Genomic DNA, 27,298 nt, shown 5'->3' with positions numbered 1-27,298 from the left:
CCATCACCCAGTTTTTATTCGCATTTTGAAGTATCGCTTCAGAAACGAGTGACAGAAACACCAAATTTTGAAGAAGAAAAAAAAAATCCCTTAATTCACAAAGTTTTTACACTCGCTTGAGTTGGTTTTTGACTTGTGCAAAAAAGGGTTAATGCGAATAGAGATAGAAACGCATTTGCCGAATAAATTCCTCCATGCACATCAAAAAAAGTCATGTGACTTTGCGCTATGGGACGGCATAACCTGACTAACCAGCGGACCGATCTTGTTGCACATCATTTGAAATGTTGTTATGGTCCTTCTTAAATGCCCGAGCAAAGTCTGTAGTCAAAGTATTTCTGTATAATTGCCTCCCAGAACTGTCTTACACGACTGCGTTCCCAAACAACAGCATCCACCTCCAAAAGCAATGACCGCATTTATTGTGTTTCATCTGCTCACTCTGATGTGCAAGTAATTTATTATATATGAAAATTATTATATTCAGTGGCTTCTCTACTTAGTGATATTTAGTGCCAGTTTATCAGGAAGTGACGATTTAGTTCTCTCTGATTTGTTGGATGGAAACTGTTTTTTCGCAAATGTCTTATGTGATATTCCGATTTTACACAAGTTAAATCCGCAACTTTGGATGGAAACCCAGCTAATGTGTGAAGGCATCAGACTGATTATGGAGAATATGGTGCAGTCTGGTGTCTAGAGAAGATTGCAGCTGTGTTACTAATACTCTTGTTGTTCTGGCAGCTGATCTACTCCTGGAGGGCTTCAATAGAATCAAAGTGGGCAGAGACTATGTACAAAAAGCCCAAACTAAAGAACAGGTAATGAGCTTTTCAGTTCTCCACTGTATATCTGTCAGATCACCCACCCTCTCAGCTATGAAGCTTTACATTAGTGTTTTACCTCTTGGATCCTGTCAGGCCTGATCGTAGACCATTGCTGTCCTTTTGTTCTTGTCACATTTCCTTTTCACCACTGTGTCCACTTACAACAATAGGCTGCTAGTCTCTTGTCGTTAAAATGTCATCATAACTGTTCAGATTCTGCAGATGGAGGAGTGTTTGGGAAATCTGTTTGGAAAATAATAAGTGCTACTGAATTTAAACCTTTCAGGTTTTGCATGCCATTTTTAGAGTTGGTATCATTTTCGTTTTAGCTATTCTGATTCTGCTTATCTATTCCAATTAGGTAAAAAAAAATAAAATGCAATTTTGTGTCCTATTGAATTCACGATTTCTTGGAAATTTGGAACTGGTTCTAAAATGGAACAGGTTCTTGATACCCAAACCTACTTTCGTATCTGTGTAATAATAGTGTGATCATATATTATACTGCATATTTTTTCCAAAAGTGAAGTTTTTGTCATCTTTTTCCCTTTGTCTGATCCTGTCTCTCTGTTCCTCTGACCAGGCCGACTTTGCAGTGGAAGCACTGGCCAAGGCCACATACGAAAGGTTGTTCCGCTGGCTTGTTCACCGCATAAATAAAGCTCTGGACAGGACCAAGCGCCAGGGAGCTTCCTTCATTGGCATCCTGGACATTGCTGGCTTTGAGATATTCCAGGTGCGGCTTCCTCGGATTTAGTGCTCAGCTGTCTCTTATGTTAAATCATAGATATTAATCACTATACTGCAACGAATCAGAGGTCATATGATACTAGGGCTTTTTTTAAAACGCAGGCAATGCAAGAAAATGAAAATGCTGTAGGTGTTGTTTATCAAAGGATGTTGTTTGGGACAAGTTTTTATTTGTGTATAGTTTAACATAGATTTTAAGCATATCACATATCACTGAAAAAAAAACAATGATCGTACAAAACAGCAGGGTTTCTATTGAGGGAATACATTTTTTTTTTTTTTTACTTTTTATACTTTTAATAACTGGATGTTAAATTGTGTAAGTTTCATGATTTCAGATAATTAGACATGTTTTTGTGATTACTGAAATGTAATTATACCATTAAAACAGAATGGAGAAAAATTAAAATGGGGAAAAAACAGAACAGAATTTTGGGTGGTTTAAAAAATCATGGGGCCCCAATCATTGTGCCTTTAAGAAGGTTTCTTCCTTCAGGTTGTGCTGGAGGATGTCCTTGCTATCTTGGTGCTGGACATTGCTTTAGAAAAGATGCATCTGCTAAATTGAGTTACATAATTATGGTATAGTCAGGATGAAATTACAAGGTTTACAGTAAATAGTGTAATTGGATGCCCATTCATAGCTGCAGTATTTAGTTAAGTGATATTGATATTGAAGATACTGATATTGGTTAAAGAATCAATTATGCATGTTCTGGGACTAAATATGTTATAGACAAAGCCAGTTTTATCATATTTTATTGCTCTCTCCATCTCTTGGCAGCTGAACTCATTTGAGCAGCTCTGCATCAATTACACCAACGAGAAGCTTCAGCAGCTGTTCAACCACACCATGTTCATCCTGGAGCAGGAGGAGTACCAGCGTGAAGGCATCGAATGGAGCTTCATCGACTTCGGCCTCGACCTGCAGCCCTGCTCCTGGAGGGCTTCAATAACTACCGCTTCCTCTCCAACGGTAACATTCCCATTCCTGGCCAACAGGACAAGGACAATTTCCAAGAGACCATGGAAGCCATGCATATTATGAGCTTCTCCCATGATGAAATCTTATGTAAGCGTTCATGAAACAAACACGCCTCTACTACATTGTATATTTACTGCTGTTTTATACCTGCATACTAGTAAATAATCATAAAAACACATTGCACACCTTTTTGCCTTCACTGTGGCATTTGAAATGGTCAGTGAATTTACAGTACAAGAGTCTCTTGTAGTCTCTTCATTAATGAGTTGATAACTTTGACAACCCTATTATTATTTTAATGCATGCAGTTAACATTTGGTTTAGTTAAATTTGTTTAAACTCTTGACAATTTAGTATATAATTTAACTGTTTCATTCTGTTCTGTGATATTTGAACTTGAGAGTTTAAGTGAAAGGCAAAATTGCTTACACATACATTATTTATTTTTTATTTTTTATACAGATTATTTATATATAAATTAAACCCAGATGGGATGTTTAATGAAAGTCATTTCCATTCTCTTGGTAAAATGTAATTGTTATTGAAACTCAGTAAGTCATATCACCCATGAGTGAAACACTGTTATTCATCAAAATGTTGCAAAAACCAGGAGAGCTTGCAGAATTTTATGTATGATTAAGTCCATAAAGGATGGTTATTATTTTATTTCTAGTTTAGTTATTTTATTATTGAATTAAATTACATACCATTTACTGTTTAATTTAATGCCATTCAGAAATGTTTGTTTTGAGGGAATAAAACTCCTCTTCATAAATCTACCTGTCCAGTTTCATCATGTAGACCTCATTCTTATATCTGAATATCTGAACCCTTAAAATGAAACAGAAAGTGATAAATATGGAAAAAAAGGGAATAATCTTAAGTTAATGTTGTAATCATTTGACATCCCTAATAAGTATACAAGAATCAACAAAATGCTGGTTTTATATTGAATATAAGCCACACTGCAAGACATCGACCTTCCAAAAAATATTTCATGTCAACTACCCACATACTGTTGACAGTCTTGTCCTTTTTTTTATTTATTTTTTGCTTTTTCACTGCAGCAATGCTCAAGGTGGTATCAGCAGTCCTGCAGTTTGGCAACATCGTGTTCAAGAAGGAGAGAAACACCGACCAGGCCTCTATGCCAGAAAACACAGGTACACATCTGTGTTTTAAAGGTTTCAAAAGTGCATAATGCCTTATTTTAGCACAGAGATAATGTTTCTTTTTTTCAGTAATGGAAATCTAATGTATTATGTGACGTATTTAAATAACTCCGTAAATTCTTTGGCAGTGCATTAGCATGAAAGAGTGTTCAGTATCCAGACTACCCTACAATCTAACCCCTGCGCCAGATGTTTTTGTACAGTTCTCCACTGCTCTGTTTTGACAAATTACCCGTTGGACTTCTCTTGGGCTCCCATGATGACAGTTTGAATGGTTTTTAGATATGTTTCATATTAAAAGAATATAACAGAATAGTTGTGCTAAGTTGCGTTAAATCAAACATGTTTACGTAAGAGCCCCAAAAGTGACCGTTTTACCGCCATGATGCATTCCAGCAAGCTTACTCCACTGGCATTTTGATTAATTTGTTTTTATCATCACCATTCATGGTACAATATTGAAACTTTCATCTGTTTAAGTCACTCACGTCTTGAAGCTGTAAAGTTAGTCGCGCTGGTGGTCCTAAAGGGGAACTCTTGGGGTTTGTTTGGCTGCTAAACGGGATGTAAGGGTTTAGAAGTCAGTAAATTGCAATAACGACCCGACTTATTTGAAATACCTTATACTCGTGAGCAAAAATGTCCCATAATAACTTCTCTCACTACCATTTATGCGCATAGGGGAAGCTTCTAAAATCCTATAAATCGAAAAAAAATGTCACCATTTTTGGTCAGCTTGCATTAGAGGACCATTTTGTGAGTGTTTTTTTTTCTCTCTCTGTTTCTCAGCTGCTCAAAAGCTTTGCCACCTGCTTGGAATGCATCGAATGGAGCTTCATCGACTTCGGCCTCGACCTGCAGCCCTGCATTGACCTCATTGAGAGACCGGTGAGCTCTCACCTCAACTACAATAGTATTTGCCCTTTAATTTTATTGTTGTGGGTTGCTGGAAATATTTTCTACACCAAGCATTTGCAGAATTGAAAGTAATTTGAAGTTACTGTGGAAGTAGAGAATGCTTTTAGTGCTTTCTGTTGGCTTTTTTCTATAAATTGTTTTGATTGCTTTTACGGTGCCATTCCCAGGCAAATCCTCCCGGTGTGTTGGCTCTGTTGGATGAGGAATGCTGGTTTCCAAAAGCCACTGATAAAACCTTTGTGGACAAACTGGTGCAAGAGCAAGGCACTCATGCCAAGTTCCAGAAACCACGGCAGCTGAAGGACAAAGCCGATTTCTGCATCATTCACTATGCTGGCAAGGTACGTCTGCATTCATATTTATGAAATTACACGTAGCTGTTGGATTCACCTCTTGTACTTCAGTCTTGTGATGTTTGTAATAATTAAGTTACTTTTGTTACTGTTTAAAAGAAACATGGAATGCATCGTAACCTTATGTAATTGGATTTAGTCAGGTCATACTGGCTTGCAGTGCAATGTTGTGTTGCTGTTTTTCAAGGGTAGCAGCATCCAGCTGTGGTATGTGCTAACCACAGGCCACATCTGTTTCAGATCAGTGAGCTGTTTGCAATAGAAACTTGACACTGCATGAAATGAGGAACTTTTGATATTTCTCTCCCTTTGAGCTATGTTTGGGTTAAAAGCCAGAAAATTAGAGTTTGCTTTGTTTCCTGTTTAAGAAAAGTAAAATAGTGCATTGATTTATACTTGATCACTTTCAGTAGTTACATAACACTATGCAAACAGCCAACGACTGCTGAACTGCAGTACCTCTTAAATTAAACTATCCAGATTGAACCAATCCTGGCTTAATTCCATTCTTCCCATCTTGAGGTTGTTAATGTGCCGTTTATTTATTTCTCTCATTTATCAGGTTGACTATAAGGCAGATGAGTGGTTGATGAAAAATATGGACCCTCTAAATGACAACGTGGCCACACTCCTGCACCAGTCCACGGATAAGTTTGTGGCTGAACTGTGGAAGGATGGTAAGCTGTTTTCTTCTCGAGTGCCTTCCAGATTCCCTGTCACATGAAACGTTAAACGGCTCGTTTTTATGATTCTACCCTCCCGTTCTGTGAAGAAAGCGACTGTTGTTTTCAATCTTCACGTCTTCACAAGACGTTTCACGTCTTGTCTGTCTTGTAAAAAGAGCTTGTCATGCATTTCGGTGGCTCGACGCAAATATTTTATACTGTTGATATCACAATAGATATATTTGTACTGTAGTTATTATAAGCAGGGCTGCTTTACATTATTTACAGATTAAAGCAGTGAGGAAATATGAAGTAATGCAAAAATACAGAGTGGGACGTGTCATATTTTATTATTTATGTCTGACAGCACTTTTCACTGCATTTCCAGCAAAACTGTATAAATTAAATAACATAATACACATTTTATGTAAAATTATAATATTGTGGCAAAATAATTTCTTTAGAAGTAGATACAAAATAAAATGTATGTGCTAAGATCGATCAGCAGGATCTTAAAACATTACATTAAAAGTACACATATCCAAAAACAGAAACTAGTGCAAATCGAATGAAGACTTTTGCTTATTCTCACCTGTGTTGCACAGCACTAACCAGTGTGTTTACTACCATTTATGTCTTTTATGTGCTAGCTGTGTTCTACTACTGCTTTTTTATTTTGCTTATTTTCTTGTTTATCTCCCCTTTGCCCCCTTTCTCTGTCTCTCGACCATAGAGATTCAGAATATCCAAAGAGCGTCTTTTTATGATGTCTCTAGTCTCCATGAATCGCCAGGTGAAGGTATACGATGCTGTAGGTCTCTGCTTACCAGCGCATTGTGTACTTTCAAACACTCCCATGGCTTGTAGACCTGGGCCCTGGTCCCTCTAGCTGGCTAACTTTAGAGTTAGCTGGATCCACTTGAAAGGGAGCTTGGCTGATTCATTAGGATGCCCAAACTGACCATGAATGAAGATTGCATGAAAAATGAATGCATGTGTCTAGTGACTTAATGCAGAGTACTGACACTGCATAACAGACATTTGAAAGCAACTCTGGGTAGCTCTTTAGGTGCGCTGGCTACAAGGATTAGGGCCCTGCTTGTTCTTTGAGTGCCTTTCAGCAATTTAGTTAACTTCACACCCCTAAATATTCGGGCTGTTATTTCATAGTTTAAAAATTGTAAGTGTCAAATCATTATTAAATCTACACCTATAGCATTTTCAGTCCAGCCAGTGTTGAAAAATGCCATAGGTGATTGTCAAGAACATGTCTGTGTCATATTTCACCACAAAATCTAATTATATGATAATCGGGACTTGAACTCGGGTCGGCGGAAGCGCTAATATTGCCAACAAGGCTGTCTTAAAGTAATTAATAATTTTTATGTTTTAAATAGTTATCGGCAAGCAAATTTTATAATAATATTTTCATTACAGTAAAGTCTGGACGCATTATGATAATGACAATTTTGGGTGAAAATTTGCTTAATTGTCCTATAATGGACTTGATGCTAAATTTTTACTTCCTTTTTTTATTTTTTTATTTCACAGTGAAATATAACCTGCCTGGTTATCATGAGATTCCCTCAAACACAGCTTAACACAGTTTTTCAGCAGACAGAGCGGTTTGTGTGGTACGGGGGCTTATGCCCTTGGTTCTTGCGCTCAGACATCTTGTTTGTTTTAAGTGTCAGATGGTGATTTGACAGGCCGTGTGAGGGAGATGGAGTTTGGGTGAGGGGTGGAGGAATTCTGTGGTGTTTCTCTGACAGGGAACATGGAACAATACATGTCTTGTTTCACTGGAATCCAAATGACTTGCTCAGGCCTGTGCCAGTCAACACTGACAGCTCAGTAAATTCTCCATGGAGGTAATGGAAGTCACGTCAGGAGCCCCATTATGAACAGAACATGGCTTGGAAGCGGTTCTTAAGAATGACATTTACAGGAATGCTGCGAGACCTAGAATTGTAAATCTAGCACCAGTAGTTAGACTTTATCAGCCCCCAATGAATCAAAATGAATATGTGAAGAGTTCAATGCAAAAGCCTCTAAGTGCCGTCTGAAATGTTCTTCAAAAATTAGCATTTTTATCAGTCTCCTATGTTTAGGTTCAGTAACTTTATTTAATGGCAATGTATAGGCCCTTTTCTATGCCATTAAAGTGAAATAAATGAAAATAAATATAGGATCCTGGTAAAAATGCTTATTTTAGATGAAAATTTCAAACGGCACTTAGAGGCTTTTGCATCTGAACTCTTCATGTAGTTTCTGATTACTTGTGTGTTGAGTGATTGACGTTTGACTTGTTTTGTGTTATGGCACTGTTATTGGACCCAAATTTGTGAAAGTAATTTTTCTGATTGGTATCTTATTTATTTCTTAGCAGATTTATTCACATTGATTTAATCAGTTGCTGAAAGGAGACATTTTAGTAACATTACTTAGAGGGAGAGAACATAATATACATGTCTGGGTCATATTTCACTTAAAAAAAAAAAATCCCTCAGTTTTAATTATGCATTCATATGTTTTCTTTTGAATTTATTTTTGTTGTTGATTCTGGTTAGAATCTAATTTTTGTTGAAGAGTAAAAATAGCTGCAAAAGCATACTACAACAAATATTTATACAATGTATCAGTACTTTACAATGCACTTTTTTTGTATTACACTAACAAGAATTCTGTTGTTCTGCATTTCAGTAATGAGAATTGGGGTGGAAAAATGTACTTGGTGGAAACATCTTAAAATGAAACCTTTTCAGGACCATTATTAAAGCAAAATATCTTTTAAAAATTATTTTATAAATAGAATGAAATAAGAACTTAAAAAGCACCGTTTACTACACTGCCATTGCTAAAATTACATCTCTGCACAAAAGTTTTACTAGAGTTGTAAATATGGGCTGCATGCAAAGATTCATACAGTGTAATCAGTATAGTCTGATTCACAAGCAGGTGAATCTTACGGTTCAAGAGGAGTTCAGTAACAAATTACTGGTTTAAATCTGATGAATCTTTCATTGAAAGAACTGACTGAATCCAATCCAGTTGCTGAATTAACATCTGGTGAAATATGCCCTGGACATGATCTTGACAGGTTTTGAGGTTCACCCTTCCATTTTCTTTAATTTGCAGCTTGTGCTTGTTTATAGTTGTAATCTTATCCTTGGCACTTTTCATCTTTTTCATGTCTCCATTTGCCTAGCACTGGACCTGCTGGCATAGTAGGGGCCATTGGCTCTTGAATTGGCTGTCTGAACTTGTGGCATTGAGTCAAAATACACTGTACTACTTCCTGAAAGTTATTTTCTATTTTTTGCAGGATATGATGATTAAAGGCCTGAAAGAATTGAAGGACAGGTTTTTTTTTTAAATGGTCTTTGTAAGAATGCAAAAATACACAGCGTATTTTGACCTTCTGCTTGGTGTTGTTGAATTAGAGCTTTAGTTGTAGATATATCCCTCTTCCATCTTCACATGATTTGGCTGTGCTGTTTCACTCTTTTTTTTTAACTGTATCTGTAAATACTTTGATGATCAAACTAACTGGTTGGTATCTTTCTTTTTTCTCACTCTTCATGGTAGTGGACCGTATTGTTGGTTTGGACCAGGTGGCAGGGATGAATGAGACTGCATTTGGGGCTACATATAAGACCAAGAAGGGTATGTTCCGCACTGTGGGTCAGCTCTATAAAGAGTCCCTCACGAAACTTATGGCCACACTCAGAAACACCAACCCCAACTTCGTGCGCTGTATCATCCCCAATCATGAGAAAAGAGTAAGTGACATTTGCCCCTTCATTTGTAAGTAAATATGTACTTTAGCTAAAATAAAAACTATATATATATATATATAGTAGGGTTGTGATGGTGAGGAAATTTTCCCACCGGTTAATCGACGTGTGACAACACCGGTATCACCGCGGGGGCGTTCCCTCTTTTCCTCGCTTTCCTTCACTTTTAAATAGCTTGTAAAAGCGCCGTGTGCATTTTACTTTCACTTTCAGGAAAGCTTGGAGGCACGGCATACACCTTGATGTCAAATAAAATAAATAAATAAATGGCACAAAGTTGAAATAAAGTATCCGTCTATCGCGGCAAGCCTAATATATAGTCTACGCACCTCATTGTCATTGTCGTTCTTCTCTGTTAGGCTGGTAAACTGGAGCCCAATCTGGTTCTGGATCAGCTGAGGTGTAATGGAGTTCTAGAAGGGATCCGGATCTGCAGGCAGGGATTCCCTAACCGTATTGTCTTCCAGGAGTTCAGACAGAGGTGCGTTTCAGAAATCTCATTCAGATGCATATTATATTTTATCAGTGATAAAACTGTTATATTTGTTTTCCTCTCAGATACGAGATCCTCACGCCTAATGCAATCCCCAAAGGTTTTATGGACGGCAAGCAGGCTTGTGAGAGAATGGTAAGATTTCTTAAGATGACTAACAAATGAGGTTTACCAGTACTTTATTCATCAAGTTTCATGCAGAGGGCCAAAAAAATTATTCAATCAAAATAGTTAAAATACCAGTGTATTATGAAATATTCCATAAAAACAAATTCAGCAAGAACGCATTAATTTGATCAAAAGTGTAAGAATTTTTTGTAACAATCTTTACTATTTCAAATAAATGCAGTTCTTTTGAACTCTATTCATCAAAGAATCCTGTAAATAAAGTCCTGAAAAAAATGTATCACCATTTCTGCTTCAACTGTTTTCAACATTGATAATAATAATAAAAAAATTCTTACACACAGATCAGCCTATTAGAATAATACCTGAAGAATCATGTGACGCTGAAAAAACATCCGGAATAAATTACCTTTTAAAATATATTACAATAGAAAAGAATTGTGTTAAATTGTAATCATGTTTCACAATATTACTGCTTTTACTGTATTTTTTCTATCAAATAAAAGCAGCCTTGCTGAGCATAAGAGACTTCAAAAATTTTAATGACCCAAACATTTGAATGGTAGTGTAATTGTTTTAAACCGTTTATCATTTTTCAAATAAATTTGATTTGCACTACCATTAAATTATTTTCTTTTCATAATTAAAATTAGTATATCCAAATGTTACTTTAAAAATAATAGGCTTCCGAATCACACCTAATAGCTCAATAATGCATTTCTCCAAAGCTTTATAATAATACAATTTGTTTATATATTTTTTCATAATTGAATTAAAGAAACATTATCAAATTAAAGGTGCACTTTAATGATGTAACTATTTCATGTTTATTCTATAGTTTCATAGAATTTTTACTGATATCCATTATTGAAAAACCAGCATCTGAAATTTTGCATCTGCTAAATGCCAAGTATCAACTAACAATGTGATCTGTAGATCCGAGCCTTGGAGCTTGACCCAAACCTCTACCGGATCGGGCAGAGTAAGATCTTCTTCCGCACTGGAGTTTTGGCACATCTGGAGGAAGAGAGAGACCTGAAAATAACAGATATCATAATCTACTTTCAGTCGGTCTGTCGAGGATACCTGGCTCGCAAGTGAGTCTAAATGCAAAAGGCTGATCTAAATCTGGTCTAAAAGAATAATATGCAGCTCTTACTGTTTATAGTGTAGAAATGAAATGTATTCTTATGAGACCTTGTCGGTGAACTGCTTCTGTTTCTCAGAGCCTTTGCTAAAAAACAGCAGCAGCTAAGCGCTTTGAAAGTCCTCCAGAGAAACTGCGCCGCCTACCTGAAACTACGCCACTGGCAGTGGTGGAGACTCTTCACCAAGGTTGGTCTCGGTTTTTAAAATAGTCAGTTTACATAACTGTTTAAATTATTTGACCAGCTTTAGTATACTTATCTAAAAGAAATTTGTGTGTATGCAAGAGAAATTGAATCTTAACACTAGAACCGCCAGAGGTCGCTGTATACCTAAAAGCGCCAGCGGGTAAATTTTACCCACGCACATGACAACTGTATTTATATGGCTAAAGAACATATTATTTCACTGTATTATGCCACTGTCTTCACAAAGAAGTGTCTAGAGTCATGAAATGATTATATCTAGTCAACTATATTTTGTAGCGAACAATAAACGATATGGCAAGACAAAAATTAAATAATTAAACCAAAGTTTGAGCAATTAGAGTAACGTGAGGCTAAAACATGACATAAGCGGCAAGAAAATGACAGCGTGAAAATACATGCATTTATATAGGTGGGTAAATTTGACCCGCTGGCGCTTATAGGTATAAATGCCTTGTTTTTTGATCTGGTTTTAAAAATTTACCCCGTGGCGGTTCTAGTGTTAATCAACTCATTTGCAGTATTGTTGCAGATAGTTTTCATTTGAGACGTGCATTACATGTGTGTCTGCAGGTGAAACCCCTCCTCCAGGTGACCCGTCAGGAGGAAGAAATGCAGGCCAAGGATGAGGAGCTCATTAAAGTGAAGGAGAAGCAGGTGAAAGTAGAGAACGAACTGGTGGAAATGGAGCGGAAACACCAGCAGGTTAGCACACACTCACCTCCTCCGTCTGTCTCCTGAAAATCACAGTGTTATTTAAGTGTTATGTTAGTTTTTGACCTGATATCCGACAGAATGAACCACATTTAAAGACATTGTTACATATCTGATATATGTATATGGCCACACTTGAATCGTGTTGCTTTCTAAAATCACTGTAATGTGGTCTCTTGTGGCTTTATTCAATGTAGTGGAATCTCCATGATCTTCTGCAGTGTTACGAAATCATAGTGACTCTGTCACCCAAATTGACAAATGTTGTAGAAACAGAAAAGATCTGGTTTGATGTTTGTTTCAGCTCTTGGAGGAGAAGAACATCTTGGCGGAGCAACTGCAGGCCGAGACAGAATTGTTTGCTGAAGCTGAAGAGATGAGGGCTCGCCTGGTGGCTAAAAAACAAGAGCTGGAGGAGATTCTTCATGACCTGGAGTCCCGTGTGGAGGAGGAAGAGGAGAGGAACCAATCTTTGCAGAATGAGAAGAAGAAAATGCAGTCACACATACAGGTGAGGACTTCACTGGGGAAATATAATCCTTGATCTGCTGTAAACTTAAAATAGAGTAAATCTGTATCTAAAACTTCTAGGTTGGAATAATGAATTCAGCAAGTACTTGGCTAAAAAGGCTCACAAAGTCCTACACTGTTGCTGTACCGAAACCACAAGTGTGTGTGTGTGTGTGTGTGTGTGTATGTTTGTCTTTAGGACCTAGAGGAACAACTAGATGAAGAAGAGGCTGCCCGACAGAAGCTTCAGTTGGAGAAGGTGACTGCTGAAGCCAAGATAAAAAAGATGGAGGAAGACATTCTGCTGTTGGAGGACCAGAACTCCAAATTCCTAAAGGTCAGTGCAGATGTCAAACCGCCTAATCAAAATGCAGCAATAAGGATGCTTTGAGAAGAACTTTGCAGAGGCAAACTGAGCTCTTCCTTTCCTCCCTATCCCTCAGGAGAAAAAACTCCTGGACGACCGTGTCAGTGAGATGACCTCCCAGCTGGCTGAGGAAGAAGAGAAAGCCAAGAACCTTGGCAAAGTCAAAAACAAGCAAGAAATGATGATGGTAGACCTAGAAGGTGAGGACTGTGTTGAATATGGATCATTTTATTTAAGTGAATGTAAAGCAGTGGGTCTTTAATGTTTATGTTTGTGTGTTTGATCCTCAGAGCGTCTGAAGAAAGAGGAGAAAACTAGGCAGGAGCTTGAGAAAGCCAAAAGAAAGCTGGATGCTGAGACCACAGACCAACAGGACCAGATAGCTGAGCTACAGGCCCAGATTGAGGAACTCAAGATCCAACTGGCCAAGAAAGAAGAGGAGCTACAGGCTGTTCTGGCCAGGTGAAGATCTGTTCATTGAGGAACACAGAATAAGAAAAAGGAGAAGTTGGCTACTCTCGCCACAAAAAATCCACTTGGAGCCGAAATAGTTTGACTGTCGTCTATCTGACCATGTCTAAACAATAACTTATGGTAGGCCGTGTTATGCTGCCGTCATATAAATTGGTATATTAGTCGTGGGAAGTTTTTATTCTTGACCTTTGTGTTTGTTAACATTGTGCAGTCCTGAAATACTTTAGTAAATTGGTATCAGATTGATGTTGCGACATCACAACAAAAACACATTGACATGCTTACCCACATTCATATATATAAATAGAATGAAGTCTGTATGATAGCCATATCTTTAAATCGACACCTGCCATAGAGTTTCTTATTTGTCATATTATATAAAATTTTATAGCAAACCCGGTTAAAGAAGTCAGTGAGTTTTGGAATCTTAATTTAATTTAATTTAATTTAAAATCTGTTATGTTCACCAAGGCAAACATACAGTGAAAATGTTTTAAAATGTTTTGAAATATAATTACAATCTAAAAGAAATGATCATTTCAAATATATATCTTTTATAAAACTGTTTACTGTTACACGTGATCAATTTAACGTGTCCTTGCTGAATAAAAGTATTCAGTTTTAAAAAATCTTAATTATTAAGCATCAAAAATGGTTTTCAACATTGATAATGAGAATTGTTTCTGGAGCACCAAATCCACATATTTATATCCATTCAGTAATAAGCTGCTTAGCAGGTATATTTTTACTTACTTCACTTGTGGAAAAAAAATTAACCAGTCATAACAGAGGTTATTTACATATAGAAGTCTGAAAAGTACAGTAGCAAAAATTGTCCTAGATTTTAAACAGGACTATTTAATTCATCAGGATCAGAAAGAGTTTGTAAATAAAAGTGTAGAATATAACTTCTTTAATTTAGCATGCATCGTTTTGCTAATAATCTTTGCTTATATTTATTGTTCCACAGAGGTGATGAGGAGGTCGCTCAGAAGAACAACGCACTGAAGCAAGTGCGGGAGCTGCAGGCCCAGCTAGCTGAGCTCCAGGAGGATCTGGAGTCTGAGAAAGCAGCCAGAAACAAAGCTGAGAAACTCAAGAGAGATCTGAGCGAGGAACTGGAGGCTCTGAAGACTGAGCTGGAAGACACACTGGACACCACTGCCGCCCAGCAGGAGCTGAGGTACAAGAGTCTGCATCAGGAACTATATCATGACCACAAAATTGAACTAGTTTTTAAAGGGATAGTTCACCAAAAAATGAACATTCTGTCATTTATTCACCATTCATTTGTTTAAAATCTTTTGAAGAATGTTGGTAAACAAACAGTTGACTGTAGCCATTGACTTCTGTAGTATTTTTTTTTCCCATACCATGGAAATCAATTAATTAGAATCTGACCCTTTCTGTTTTCTCTGAACCTTTCTCCTCAAATGTGTGTTGCCTAATAATGTGTCTTTTGCTAATAAAGGACCAAACGAGAGCAGGAGGTGGCAGAACTGAAGAAGGCCATCGATGACGAGATGAAAAACCATGAGTCTCAGGTCCAGGAGATGAGACAGAGGCACGGCACAGCTCTGGAGGAGATCTCTGAGCAGCTGGAGCAGGCCAAAAGAGTAAGCCACAGAGATAAAGAGGGAGGGTTTTCAGTTCTAATGTCTTGACTGGAACGCCGCCAGTCGTCTGCTGTCAGAATGATGTGTTTGGAATTCATTTCCTCGTTCAGTGATTAAATATGGTATGGTCTCCTGTTGATATAGTTCAGGCAAAATCTGTCTCTCTCATAACTGTCTGTCTGTCAACATTAGGTTAAGTCAAATCTGGAGAAAAACAAACAGACTCTGGAGAGTGATAATAAGGAGATGGCCAATGAGGTGAAGAGTTTGCAGCAAGGCAAGTCTGAATCTGAGCACAAGAGAAAGAAACTTGAAGCTCAGCTGCAGGAGTTCATGGCCCGCTTCAGCGAGGGAGAGAAGGTTAAAGGAGAACTTTCAGACCGCTCCTACAAACTACAGGTCAGTGTTGTTACATGGTTACATAAACTACAAGTGAGTGCTGTTACACTTCATATCATAATCATTTCTGTTACACCCAGTTCCATGAAATACCTCCCTCACACACTACAGATAAGTGTTGTTTCATTTGTTTTTTGCAGACTGAAAGTGTGGGTGTAATTAGGGCTGCACGATTAATCAAAATAAAACCCAAATCACGATTATGGCATAGTGCGATTATCAAATTGCAATTATTAAAATTATGTGCAATTATTATTAAATAAATTGCAAATTGCAATAATTAAATAAATATTAGCGAATGTACTATTAAATTATTATTATATAATAACCAGTTTCATGTATTATTTTATACTGCGGGCCCGTTGAATGCTTGAATCTTATTGGCTGACGAACGTTCTAAGGTGTGCAATTATTTTCAGGGAAACGCACAGCGAACGTAGTTCCAGGCAGCTCTGGACCGCATTTCATGTCCATATCACTTTGCCAAATGATTTCTGTTATTTTAAAAGGTCTTACAACAGCACAATAACCAAAACCCACAACAACACTGGCCAGACAAATAAATATAGTAAGCAATATGATAAAAACGACAGATCATTTCCATGTTTTGCCACATAATTACGTTTTATTATGTAGGTAAAGCACATATCTCTCCCGCTCTCTCTCCCTCACAGACGCACATACATAACTTACAGTACAGAAACATACATGCGCTAACATTGTTATCGCTACTCTGGCGATTTTATTTTAAAAGCTACATGATATTTCTCACAAGCGAGGTAACAACGGCGCTGTTCGTGAAGAAAATGAACTTAAAGTTTCACTGTTAGTAGAGACGCTGCTGCCGAACAATTTTGAGAGAGACACAGACTCAGAGGTAATATACACTCTCTCTCTCTCTCTCTCTCTCGCTCTCTCTGTCTGTCTAATAACTTAATTAATATCTGCATCAATGGCTCAAGCCTCCGTTACTAGGTCTAAAATGATGTTTTGGAATTAGCAACGGAGGCATTGGATGAGATGCGGAAGAAATTAATCCTACTCACAATAGGGTTTTAAGTACAAAAACCGGACGAATGCCTTGAAATATATCGTCTGATCAATGTCTTGAAGTGTGGCAACCGTAGTATAAGCGGAATAATTGACTCCGGGCCGTTGAGTTATTAGAAAATGCCTTTAGAAAATGTTTCAGCTACATTTACGTTTTTTTTTTTGTTTTTTTAGTTTAGTTACTAATCATTTGTTTTTAAAACAAACATCTTTTTACTACATGGAATTAAGCAGTTCTGTTAAATTCTGACTCCGTATTTCATATGAGACCTTTTGGTGGAGTTCAGTTCATTCGGATAATGTGAATGCTGTTTTCTGAACTCTGCTGTTTTTACGAACCATTCGCCCAAAAAGGGTGATCTTGTGTACGGTTGATGTGAACTCTGGTACAGTTCGCTTCTAATGTGAATGCAATTATACTAAATTTTGGAAGTGAGCCATTATTGATGACATATGAATTGGTCAGACTGTATTTATGTGTTTACTCACTCTCTTTCCTGACAAGTGTGACTGACGCTCTGCAAGCAGAGAGAATTTATATCTCATTTTTGCTCGCAGAAATTGATTCCCGTATTCTCTTACACCCTTGCAGTACATTTGTGTCAAATAGGTTTCATTCTGTGTTGCCGTTTCGGAAACAAAATTAAACTTTCAAAATCCAAAAAGTACAAAAATGAGGCGAGCAAGCATACATTCATTTTGCCATCTTCTGCATAGTCGTTACCTAGCATCATGGGTAAACAGCTCTGATTACGCAAACGTACTGTGGTTCAGAACCAAAAATCACCGTGTGAACACAAACCGGCAGGGGGAGGAGGATCAATCGAACTTGGGTTCGGACCAGGCTATCGAACCAAGTGTGAAAGCAACCTTAAATAGATCAGCATCCAGGGTTCTTGTGAAATATCCCTCAACTGCAAATTAAATTTTTTTTCATTTGTAGGCAGAACTGGACAATGTTTCTTCTCTGTTGGAAGATGCTGAGAAGAAGGGAATTAAGCTGGCCAAAGATGCCTCCAGCCTAGAGAGTCAGCTTCAGGACACTCAGGTAATGTGACTCTGCAAACAAGAAGCACTGGAAGAATGGATGAAGCAGTGACATAGAAGTATTTTGTATCTACCAACAAGGTTGATCCATAGTATACACCTGAAGTAATTTCATCAGCAATGAAAGACTGCAGAGATTTAATTAAAACAATAGATAGACTTTTCACAGAAAAGGTGTGGGATGTTATTGAGTCATGCTTGTTAAAAATTGTGGCTGTAGGAGCTGCTTCAAGAGGAGACTCGTCAGAAGCTGAACCTGAGCAGCCGTGTTCGTCAACTGGATGAGGAGAAGAACAGCCTTCTGGAGCAGCAGGAGGAGGAAGAGGAGGCACGGAGGAACCTGGAGAAACAACTGGCAACACTACAAGCCCAGGTCCGCCCAATCACTATATTTTTTAATGAAGGAACACGGCATGTCAGTTTATATCAACATCTAGCACACAATAATGTGTTTTACTTACCTCACAGAAGTCTGTCATGTTTGAGGACAAAAAGTGGGTTCTGTAAAAATGTTATTTTTTTTAGACTTCTGTTCAGAAAGGAAATCAGATGTACTATTTACTATAAAAATATTAATTAAAAATAAAAGCACTACTCTTTAATCCTTCTTTTTTGGATAGCTGGTGGAGACTAAGAAGAAGCTGGAGGATGATGTGGGAGCCCTTGAAGGCCTGGAGGAGGTCAAGAGGAAGCTGCAGAAGGACATGGAGGGGACCAGTCAGAAGCTGGAGGAAAAGGCCATCGCTTACGACAAGCTGGAGAAAACCAAGAACAGACTGCAGCAGGAGCTTGATGACCTTATGGTAGACCTGGACCACCAGAGACAGATCGTCTCAAACCTGGAGAAGAAACAGAAGAAGTTTGACCAGGTATGAATGGTTTTGGTTAAACAACATTTCACCCAAAAATGACATTTCTGTCATCATTTACTCACCCTCATGTCATTCCAAAACCATAGGACGTTTGCTCCTGTTCAAAACATAAATGAAGATAATTGTAATGAAACCTGAGAGGTTTCTGTCTTTCTCTTTAAAATCTATTTCACCCAAACTTGACACTTAATTCAGAGTTGTAATGCTTAATTAGTCTTCTGAAAAGACATAATTGCTCTATATGATGAACAGATTTAATTTAGGTTTTTATTCACTAATAAACTGTGATCAAACGCACATATATAGTTCATCAAATATGGGAAACTGAAGCTCAGGTATGAGCTTGATGTGCGAGAAACAACTTTTATGATGTCTTTATGAACTTTTTTTATTGCAATGTACTGAGTGGATAGACTGAAATCTCTCAGGTTTAATTTTAAATGTCTTAATTTGTGTTTAAATGATGATAAAAGTCTAATAGGTTTGCAACAATTAGAGGGTGAATAACTGATGGCATTTTTTATTAAGGTTATTTAATTTTCATTAAAGTTATCTTTAAATACTACTGAAAATTTTCATAATTTAAGAATAATTAAAATTGATAATTAAAATTAATAATTTTGTTGATCTGCATGTCAGATGCTGGCGGAGGAGAAGACCATCTCTGCACGTTACGCTGAGGAGAGGGACCGTGCTGAGGCCGAGGCGAGAGAAAAAGACACCAAAGCTCTGTCTATGGCCCGAGCCCTGGATGAAGCTCTGGAGGCTAAAGAGGAATTTGAGAGACTCAACAAGCAGCTCAGAGCTGAGATGGAGGATCTGATGAGTTCCAAGGATGACGTAGGCAAGAATGTAAGTCACTATGTTACTGGACGTTTGTACTGTTATATTACGTATGTGGTAATGTTTGAATTCATCATCATGATGTTTAAAGAACCTTTGGTGTTTTGTAAACAGCAGATTTTGTTGGCTGTTTTTGTTTTGAGACCTCATAATGTGCTGACACCCTACTGCATGTGATAACTAAGTGTGATGCAACAAGTTTCAGGTGTCAAATAATTTGCCTGTCATCACTGACAGCAAAATACTTAGCAAAGCGACAAAATCAGCCAGTCAGAACATATGCGTTTAATATGCAGCATTTGGAGCAAGATTTTGGATCTACTCAGAGTGCCATGGCAAACATAGAAGCAAAAAATCAAATAAGATGCTAATTTGGTCAGAAAACTGGAATAATTTTAAATTGCGATTTCCAGATCTAGAAATGTCATGAAAATGTAATGTTAAAAGTCATCTGGAATGTACGAAAATGGAAATCTTCCTCGGAAATCTCTATAAAATAATTTGAGAAATGTGGAGTCATTATGAATGACTAGAGAAGTCCTGGATCTTAGATTTATCATTTAGTGCTCAAGCACATTGTGACTGGTTCTGACACTGTCTCACTGTATTTTTTTATGTGCTATAATCTGTAGGTGCATGAGCTGGAGAAATCCAAGCGCACTCTGGAGCAGCAGGTGGAGGAGATGCGCACTCAGCTGGAGGAGCTGGAGGACGAACTACAGGCCACAGAGGATGCCAAGCTGCGTCTGGAGGTCAACATGCAGGCCATGAAGGCCCAGTTTGACCGAGACCTGCAGGCCAGAGATGAGCAGAATGAGGAGAAGAAGAGGGCACTGGTCAAACAGGTGGGTGAAATTGATCATTTTTGAGAATTACAAGCTATTTGGGTATGTAGATTATTGATTTATTAAGATTAAAAGTTTATTCACTGCTACCTGTTTTCATCAACTTAATCTATAAATGTTCTAACCACTCAAATGATTGTTTACTACTGTTTATTTTTCTTTTCTTTAAAAACAAAAAAATTAACCATTTTATTGCCATTTTATCTGGATCATGTCTTGAGGAAACAGTGCAATAAAGGGTTGATACCTTAAGAAGCAACAAGCAACAAATTTGTGACAGTCTGCAAAAGTTTTTCCTCAAAGTAAACCTATCTGATACAGTTTTTTGATCCATGATTCCTGTTCCTTCAGGTGCGTGAGATGGAGGTGGAGCTTGAAGATGAAAGGAAGCAGAGAGCTCTTGCTGTAGCTGCCAAGAAGAAACTGGAGATGGACCTTAAAGATGTGGAAGCTCAGATCGAGGCTGCAAACAAGGCCCGTGATGAAGCCATTAAACAGCTACGCAAACTCCAGGTAGAATCTTTTCCAGAATGCTTTTGTTCATGCACAAATGTGATGACACAGTAATGATAATGCAAGAAGTGACACATTTACTGTCAGCATAATCTGTTCATCCTCACAAAAAGAGTTTTTTAGTAGTGACACAGATGTCTACATCATTGACTGCATTACTGTGACTTAATATTTTAGGTCACAGTCAGTGCAGAGACATGACAAAATGTGAGAAGAACAGATGGCAACATCTCTTTGTTTTCATCCAGGCCCAGATGAAGGACTACCAGAGGGAGCTGGAGGAGGCGCGTGCTTCTCGTGATGAGATCTTCACTCATTCTAAGGAGAACGAGAAGAAGCTCAAGAGTCTAGAAGCTGAGATTCTGCAGTTGCAAGAGGTGAGCAAGCACTGTAAAGCCTGAAATACACATTTGAAAAAAGCTTTTCTGCAGAATCTGTTGCTTGTTTTTCCACAGTTTTAAATCGGATTAGTTAAACTGGCGAGTCTTTGTTGTTCATCCTCACAAAAAGAGTTTTTTAGTAGTGACACAGATGTCTACATCATTGACTGCATTACTGTGACTTAATATTTTAGGTCACAGTCAGTGCAGAGACATGACAAAATGTGAGAAGAACAGATGGCAACATCTCTTTGTTTTCATCCAGGCCCAGATGAAGGACTACCAGAGGGAGCTGGAGGAGGCGCGTGCTTCTCGTGATGAGATCTTCACTCATTCTAAGGAGAACGAGAAGAAGCTCAAGAGTCTAGAAGCTGAGATTCTGCAGTTGCAAGAGGTGAGCAAGCACTGTAAAGCCTGAAATACACATTTGAAAAAAGCTTTTCTGCAGAATCTGTTGCTTGTTTTTCCACACAGTTTTGAATCGGATTAGTTAAACTGGCGAGTCTTTGTTTATGGTTTGGCTGTGATTGGTTTTAGGATCTGGCATCTTCAGAGAGAGCCCGACGCCACGCTGAACAGGAAAGAGACGAGCTGGCAGATGAGATTTCCAACAGTGCCTCTGGAAAGTGAGTCATTGTGCTGCAAACCTCTTGAAGTCAGCGACTGACTTGACTTGAGTATTGTGATGTATTTACAAGTCATACAGATTATTGAATGAGAACCAATAGAGTACAAAATATTGCAGTGCTAATTATAAGTGATTTATCCATTTGCAAATGACAACAATCCAATCAATTTCAAATAAACAAAATTCAAAATTAACAAAAATAAAACAAAAGTTCAGCCCTACATTTTTTTTTCTCATTTGAGGAGCTGTTTCACTCAGAAATACGTCACAATATGGAACAAAAGACAACAATTTCCATTTCAAGCTGACTTATTTCATGCTGACATATTCAGCTGTTAATTCATTTGCTCCTGTTCATAGTTTGTTCAAAAACAAGCTTTATACATAGTTTCTTTTCCTACAGGGCAGCCCTCTTGGATGAGAAGAGGAGGCTGGAGGCTCGCATCGCCCAGCTGGAGGAAGAGCTAGAGGAGGAACAGAGCAACATGGAGCTCCTGAACGACCGCTTCCGCAAGACCACTATGCAGGTGCGGTGTTGACGATGCTACAAGCTAACTTGTCATCATGGCCTGTTCTCAAAGCTCTGTGTGCTTGTGATCTTTGCAAGATGTGTAATTGTTATCTACTCAAGTATTCTCTGCTACATTTGACACAGCACGTCTTTAGTAACAGCTGTTGTGTCTGTATTTCAGGTGGATACCCTGAACACAGAGCTGGCAGGAGAGCGCAGTGCCGCCCAGAAGAGCGAGAACGCCCGTCAGCAGCTGGAGCGGCAAAACAAAGAGTTGAAGACCAAACTGCAGGAACTTGAAGGATCCGTCAAATCAAAGTTTAAGGCCTCTATCGCCGCCCTGGAGGCCAAGATTATCCAGCTAGAGGAGCAGCTTGAACAGGAAGCAAAGTATGCAACAGTGAAAAGAAACCATTTAACTCCACATTATAAATCTAACAAAACCCATTGGCACTAACTTTTGGCAATGATGTATGATCTGTGCGCTCAACAGGGAGAGAGCTGCAGCCAATAAGATTGTGCGCCGCACAGAGAAGAAGCTCAAGGAGGTGTTCATGCAAGTGGAGGATGAGCGGCGCCATGCAGACCAGTACAAAGAGCAGGTGAATGAAGCCCAAATCCTAAACTTTGTTCTCAAATTGTACTAAGTCCCCAGCTGCTTATGCTGAATAAATGCAGAATAACTTAAACAGAGTTTCCACTTTCCAAGCTTCAGACAACATTTTCTTGTGTATAATAAGATGGCAAACTCTAAAGTTCCCCATTTCAAAGTGATTTGCTGGTTTTACAGCATTTCCATTAGTTTTTTCCAAAACTTTGCTACCAAGGTACTGGACTGCTTTTGTGCGTAAGCTTGTCGCAAGGCAGCATTTTTTAAAATCAAAAATATTGCGAAATGCTATTGCAGTTTTAAATAGCGGTGTACTATTTGAATATATTTTAAAACGTAATTTATTCTTGTGATGGCAAATCTAAATTTGTAGCATCATTACTCCAGTCTTCAGTGTCACATGATCCTTCAGAAGTCATTCTAATATGCCGATGTGCTGCTCAATTATTACAAGTTATACCTTAGTGTCAAATAGGTTGAGAACCAGTGCTTTATATCCCACTTGGCTCTCAGAGCTAAATTCTCTCTCATCCTATCATTTATAGTGGAGACAATTTAGAAATCGGAGACTCAGAATTTCTGTCTTTCTTCAGATGGAGAAGGCAAACTCCCGCATGAAGCAGTTGAAGAGGCAGCTGGAGGAAGCTGAGGAAGAGGCGACTCGAGTGAACGCCTCCCGCAGGAAGCTGCAGAGAGAGCTGGATGATGCCACCGAAGCTAGTGAGGGTCTGAGCCGAGAGGTCAACACTCTCAAAAACCGCCTCAGGTACAGTGGCTGTGCCAATACAATCACTTATCGCAATACTTTAGATCCTTGTATAAGTACGTCTGTTTATTTGTGCATTCATGTCATGTCTTACTGTTTAATAATGATGCAGAAAGTGGTCAGACCCTCAGTGCAGTCAGTAGAGCAGCATAATGGTGCTGATATTCACTGCCATTTCAGACAACTGTTGTAAAAAAATGTGTACATTTGTTGGTTGTGTCAGTGTTATTGTTAACAAAACCTAAAGCTATTAAAAATCATTTTCAGAAATTGAAATAAGGCTGAAATTATATAAAATATAAATAATAGATGGAAAAACCTACACTTAAAATATTTATTTTTACATTTCAAATTTTCATTTAAGTTAAAGTACTAAAATTACTAAAAATAAAAGTGAATTAATGCTAAATAGAAATATTTTTAAAAACCTAATATAAATGACAAGCACATAACAAAATTACTAAAACGAAATGCGTAATTAATTAATGCGTAATGAAACTATTAAAAAACAAAAAAAATACGAAAGCACCTACCAAATTACTAAAGCTGAAATAAAAATAAATGAATGCTAAATACAAATATAAAAAATGACAAACGCACATAAAATTACTAAAGCAAAATAAAATATATGGTAAATAGAAATATTTTTTAAAAACTAATAAAAATGACTAAAGCTCATAAAATTTATAAACTGTGATTAAAAAATAGTGCTAAATAGAAGTATTAAAAAAAAAGAAATTATGAACTATAACAAAATTACTCAAATTAAAAATTGAAAAATAAAATATAAAAAAATATAATAGTATATGAATAATGCCTTGTTCACTCTCTCCTGCAGGCGAGGAGGTCCTGTTAGCTTCTCCTCAAGCCGTTCTGGCCGCAGGCAGCTGCAGATGGAAGGGGAATTTTCTGACGACGACGCAGACAGCAAGGCCTGCGACCTGAACGAGACCTCACCGGCTCAAGCGGAGTAGAGCACATCGCCCTCCTGTGGTCACCCAGCCCCACTGCTTCCTCCTCTCCAGCACCTCATTCTTCTCCTTTAGCAATGTGGGGTCCAGTGAGCAATGCAAACACAACTACACTAACACTTCCACATATACACACACACACTCAGACATAAGCTACCCTCAAACCTCCATTTCTAACCCCTCCCTACCAAGGGAGCATCGACTCTGCCTTATTCTAAATACAAGATGCTTCAAGACCGAGTGTACACGCGCCAATTAGTGTTTCCTGCAACTGTAGTCTACAAAATACCACGCTCACGACAGAACACTATAGAAGTGCATTTCAAATGTCAAACTTTGCTTTGTGTACATGAATATGCTCATTCATAAGAGCGTGCAATGAAAGTGTTCACTCCAATCTAGTTTAATGATGTAAAACCATCAGCTAGCTAAGCAAACGTGACTTATTGGATCTTAGTTGTACAGTACAGTTCTCCAAATAGACACGGTCTGCAGATTTTGGATCGATCGAGATGCATGTGCTGCTCGTTCGCTACAAGCCAACACTAAAAGAAGAAAAAAAAAGTCCTGTGGCACTGGACCGGATCTGAAACGGACCAGAAAAGAAAAAGAAAAACTGTGAAAAAGCTGCTCGCTTCAGCATCTCATTAACATTTAAACACATGAAATAGTTAAAACACAAGAAATCCGGCGGGTGACGGCGTTTATCTTCATTTAACCCGAGGCTTGTTTGATCTTATTTGGGAGATTTAGCTGACGGAGGCGGTTTGCGTTTTAGGAATTTGGATGTAATTGCGAATCGCCTTTAACTCTGCACATTGTGAGAAAGCCATAATGGCCACTTCAACTGGAAATATGAAGTATTCTGGATGCAAATGCACGTCAAGATGAAGCATACATGACTTTACATGTGTAATCTCTAGGGTTTTTTCCCCCCGTATATGTGACAGTATGATGGTACTTCTCAAATCCAGCTGCTCTGTTAGATTCACTACAAGTGAAACGGCCACCAAAGCAAGTTTATTGGAACTTGAAGGAAGATGTTTGAAATGGTCCAGACGTCAATGAGAGATCGCTGAAAGCAACTGGAAATATTGAACACGCTAACTCACAGGCACTTTGCTGAATTTTCGTAACTCAAGACTGGAGTTATAGCTGTGGACGGGATGCTAACACTAGTAGTATTAAGAGGATGAACGGAAAGCGTACTAACCTGTTCCACTGTTAGCATTTACTGACGTGTTTCTTAAAGTGCCTTAGACACTAATTAGAAAACATCCATGAAAGTATGTCACATATCAGTAATGAAGAAACTAATATGAAGGCAAAACTGGCTGAAAGCAATTGAAATAAAATGCTATGTAACCCATTTTTGTTTGTTCTTTTGTATTTTACTCCGCTATGAATCATATCCAGTATATAGCTCTCGTATCCCTTGTGTTCTTCTGAAGATCTGAGGGAAATCAGTGTTAATGTTGGTTTGATATAAAGAAGCCTCTGGCAGCGAGGAGCGAGTGTGATTTCATTTGGTTTCAAGCTTTATCATCCATGATCTAGTTACTATTATTGCAGTTATCATTATTATTATTGCTATATTATCACTTCTATTATTGGACTGGCTGTTGACAACCAGGCGTTCAACTGCAAATGTCTCTCCTCTTGTTTTTCTCTTGTATACTGTAACGATTTCTAGATGACCGTGAGTTTTGTAAAGGAAAAAAATAAAACATTCATTGTAGAAGAAGCATGCTTTTGTTCTGTTTCTGAAGTTGCTCTTCATTTCTTAATGAAATTAAAAAGGAATGACGAGTGTTCATATGTTAAATAGTGATCGACTAATATAAGATATTTTAATGCTTCGATAGAAAGACATGTATACATACTGCACAATTTAATATTATTAATTAAAACAATATAATATACATGTTCATATGTGTATATAAATAATGCATGGGTATTTTTTCTATAGCTTGCGATTATGTATCTAGTTTTCGTTAACCCTAAACCCACACTAAATACATATGTGCAATATATCTGTGTGTGTGTGTTTTCACATAATACCTTTTATGCAAAAGTTTGGGCACCCCTGATAATTATCATCATTTTAATTTATAATCTGCTGGGCTTTCGAAGCAGCAATTTAATTTGGATATATCTTATGGAGACAGTAGCATTTCAGTTCTGAAGTAACTTTTTTTTTTTTTTGAATCAATAGAAACAATGCAATCTGAATCATAAAAGCACTGAGGTGCAAAAATGTGGGCACCCCAATGGAATAATGGCATCAATATTTACTAGAGCCACCGTTTTTAAATAACAGCTTGTAGTAGATGCTTTTTATAGCCACTGATGGGACCCTGAATCCTGTCTGCAGGTATTTTCAGTAGCCCCTCACTGCAGAACACAAGATCCAGGGGACGTGGTTGGATCCACATCTAGGGGGTGGAGACGGGTAGGTTTAGGTATGTGTAAGGTGGGAGGAGTTGGATCTGGATCTAACCACGTGGATCTCGTGTTCTGCAGTGAAGACCATCTCGGTATTTTGAACCATTCTTCCATGCGAAATGTCATTAATTCAGTCAGGTTTGATGGCTGCTGAGCATGGGCATTTTACTAGTGGGGAGCAGGTTCTTCTCCTGGAACGCTGTTCTTTTTCCGCCATCCAAAGTGACCAAATAACTCTTTCATCTGTCCACAACACATTATTCCAAAATAATTCTGGCTTGTCCAGATGAGCTTTTGCA

General features: G+C 38.0%; 1 protein-coding gene across 1 annotated transcript in view; it reads left to right on the top strand.

Annotated features, from left to right (window-relative positions):
• The window catches only part of myh10 (myosin, heavy chain 10, non-muscle), a 77,435-nt gene extending 51,512 nt beyond the window's left edge, over positions 1-25,923 (top strand). The window contains exons 10-42 of the mRNA XM_016518545.1: positions 745-821; positions 1,411-1,563; positions 2,362-2,467; positions 4,555-4,622; positions 4,820-4,993; positions 5,568-5,682; positions 6,404-6,469; positions 9,259-9,452; positions 9,827-9,948; positions 10,026-10,095; positions 11,023-11,183; positions 11,313-11,421; positions 12,012-12,143; positions 12,457-12,663; positions 12,862-12,999; positions 13,106-13,229; positions 13,320-13,491; positions 14,474-14,686; positions 14,975-15,119; positions 15,312-15,518; positions 17,512-17,616; positions 17,836-17,988; positions 18,236-18,484; positions 19,127-19,339; positions 19,963-20,175; positions 20,527-20,688; positions 20,937-21,065; positions 21,606-21,694; positions 22,100-22,223; positions 22,389-22,597; positions 22,701-22,809; positions 23,411-23,583; positions 24,422-25,923. Of these exons, the coding sequence (XP_016374031.1) occupies positions 745-821; positions 1,411-1,563; positions 2,362-2,467; positions 4,555-4,622; positions 4,820-4,993; positions 5,568-5,682; positions 6,404-6,469; positions 9,259-9,452; positions 9,827-9,948; positions 10,026-10,095; positions 11,023-11,183; positions 11,313-11,421; positions 12,012-12,143; positions 12,457-12,663; positions 12,862-12,999; positions 13,106-13,229; positions 13,320-13,491; positions 14,474-14,686; positions 14,975-15,119; positions 15,312-15,518; positions 17,512-17,616; positions 17,836-17,988; positions 18,236-18,484; positions 19,127-19,339; positions 19,963-20,175; positions 20,527-20,688; positions 20,937-21,065; positions 21,606-21,694; positions 22,100-22,223; positions 22,389-22,597; positions 22,701-22,809; positions 23,411-23,583; positions 24,422-24,557 (4,817 nt within the window). The 3' untranslated portion in view covers positions 24,558-25,923. The remainder of the gene's footprint in view (positions 1-744; positions 822-1,410; positions 1,564-2,361; positions 2,468-4,554; positions 4,623-4,819; positions 4,994-5,567; positions 5,683-6,403; positions 6,470-9,258; positions 9,453-9,826; positions 9,949-10,025; positions 10,096-11,022; positions 11,184-11,312; positions 11,422-12,011; positions 12,144-12,456; positions 12,664-12,861; positions 13,000-13,105; positions 13,230-13,319; positions 13,492-14,473; positions 14,687-14,974; positions 15,120-15,311; positions 15,519-17,511; positions 17,617-17,835; positions 17,989-18,235; positions 18,485-19,126; positions 19,340-19,962; positions 20,176-20,526; positions 20,689-20,936; positions 21,066-21,605; positions 21,695-22,099; positions 22,224-22,388; positions 22,598-22,700; positions 22,810-23,410; positions 23,584-24,421) is intronic.
• Positions 25,924-27,298: the final 1,375 nt, after the last annotated feature.

Source organism: Sinocyclocheilus rhinocerous, unplaced genomic scaffold (assembly GCF_001515625.1).
Source record: "Sinocyclocheilus rhinocerous isolate Xijiao unplaced genomic scaffold, SAMN03320098_v1.1 scaffold1982, whole genome shotgun sequence".
In the NCBI taxonomy this organism is placed as follows: Eukaryota; Metazoa; Chordata; class Actinopteri; order Cypriniformes; family Cyprinidae; genus Sinocyclocheilus; species Sinocyclocheilus rhinocerous.
The sequence above is the reverse complement of the archived record's forward strand: the minus strand, read 5'-3'. Positions and strand labels throughout refer to the sequence as shown.